Genomic DNA, 1,562 nt, shown 5'->3' on the forward strand with positions numbered 1-1,562 from the left:
AATTTTAGACTTAAAGCTGTAGGCTGTTTATCCCTCCCCTTGCTGTGCATCTGTAAAACAATGGGGTCAAACTAGCTGATGTTCTAGATATATCCCAGCTTTTACTTTAAATGATTGTATATTTAGCCTCTACAGGTGCCAGTGTTTTTGGCTGTTTGTTGTTTTTAAGTGATAATATGACCTGAAATAGAGTGTCTTGAAGATTCTGTCTAGCTCTAAAATTCTGTCTCCTTGGAACGAAGAATTTTTAGCATAACTCTACGTATTTGTTTGGTTTTCACACTGTAGATGATAGGGTTCATCACGGGGGGGATCAGCAGGTAGGTGTTAGCAATCATAGTATGAACATAGGCTGGGGCTCGTTTCCCAAATCTGTGAACAAAAGACAGACTGATCAAAGGAATATAGAATATGGCAACAGCTATGACATGGGAGATACATGTGCTGAAGGATTTCTTCCTCTCTTCTGGGGAAGCAATGCTGATAACAGTCTTAATGATCAAGATATAAGAAAAGATGATGAAGACTGAGTCCACCCCAACAGTGGAGATCATGGCAGTCAACCCAACTGCACTGTTGATCCTGGTGTCTGTGCACGAGAGCTTCATCACATCAGGGTGGTAGCAGTAGGAGTGGTGGAGCACGTGGCTGTGGCAGTAGGAAAGTCTTTTAAGAAGTGCTACCATTGGTGTCAGCATTAAGGTCCCCCTGATGATAATTGCCACTCCAATTTGTGCTATTCTGGAGTCAGTTAAAATGGTGGTATACCTAAGGGGATTAGAGATAGCCACAAAACGATCAAAAGCCATGGCCAGCAGCACTGAGGATTCCATGACAGTGAAGAATTTAATAAAGAACATCTGTGACAAGCAGGCATTAAAGCTGATCTCCCTGGCATTGAACCAGAATATACCCAGCATGGTGATGACAGTAGAGATGGACAGGCCGAGGTCAGAGGTGGACAGCATGGAGAGGAAATAGTACATGGGTTCATGGAGACTGGGCTGCGTGATGACGGCGAAGAGAATCAGGCTGTTTCCTGAGAGGGCAGTGACATACAGAAAGCAGAAGGGAACGGAGATCCAGGCATGGAAGTCTTCCAGCCCAGGGATACCAGTTAGCAGGAAAGTGATGGAAGAGAATGTGGTATTCTGAAAAGGTGACATGCTGGCTTAAAAGACAGAACAAGATGAGAGTCTGAAACAAAAGAGCTACATTTGTTTGTCTATTAATCCAATTAAAATAATTTTTTTTGAAATGAAAACTGACCAAAGTTGAGTATCTACGTAGCATAAAAATATACATGGTTTATTTATTTATGGTGGTTAGCTAGTAATAACCATGGTGCTAGTTATCAGCACCATGTTCTAACCCACTGAGCAAACTGGCCAGTCCTAAGTGGCTCATTTAAACTCATAAAAAATTTGTAAGACTTCAACCACTGTAGTAGGTACCTTATTTTATTTTATTTTTTGAATTTGCCTCATTGCACAATTTTCCTTTTTAAGGTCCTTTGCTGGTAGATACGTTTATATCATGTGACTGATTCCCCCACTCCTCTT

General features: G+C 41.4%; 1 protein-coding gene across 1 annotated transcript; it reads right to left on the minus strand.

Annotated features, from left to right (window-relative positions):
* Positions 1 to 215: 215 nt before the first annotated feature.
* Positions 216 to 1,166, minus strand: LOC134376298 (olfactory receptor 51F2-like). Its single transcript, XM_063094891.1, has one exon. It carries the CDS (start codon positions 1,164 to 1,166, stop codon positions 216 to 218), a length of 951 nt encoding a protein of 316 aa, XP_062950961.1.
* Positions 1,167 to 1,562: the final 396 nt, after the last annotated feature.

Source organism: Cynocephalus volans, chromosome 4 (genome assembly GCF_027409185.1).
Source record: "Cynocephalus volans isolate mCynVol1 chromosome 4, mCynVol1.pri, whole genome shotgun sequence".
Taxonomy (NCBI): domain Eukaryota; kingdom Metazoa; phylum Chordata; class Mammalia; order Dermoptera; family Cynocephalidae; genus Cynocephalus; species Cynocephalus volans.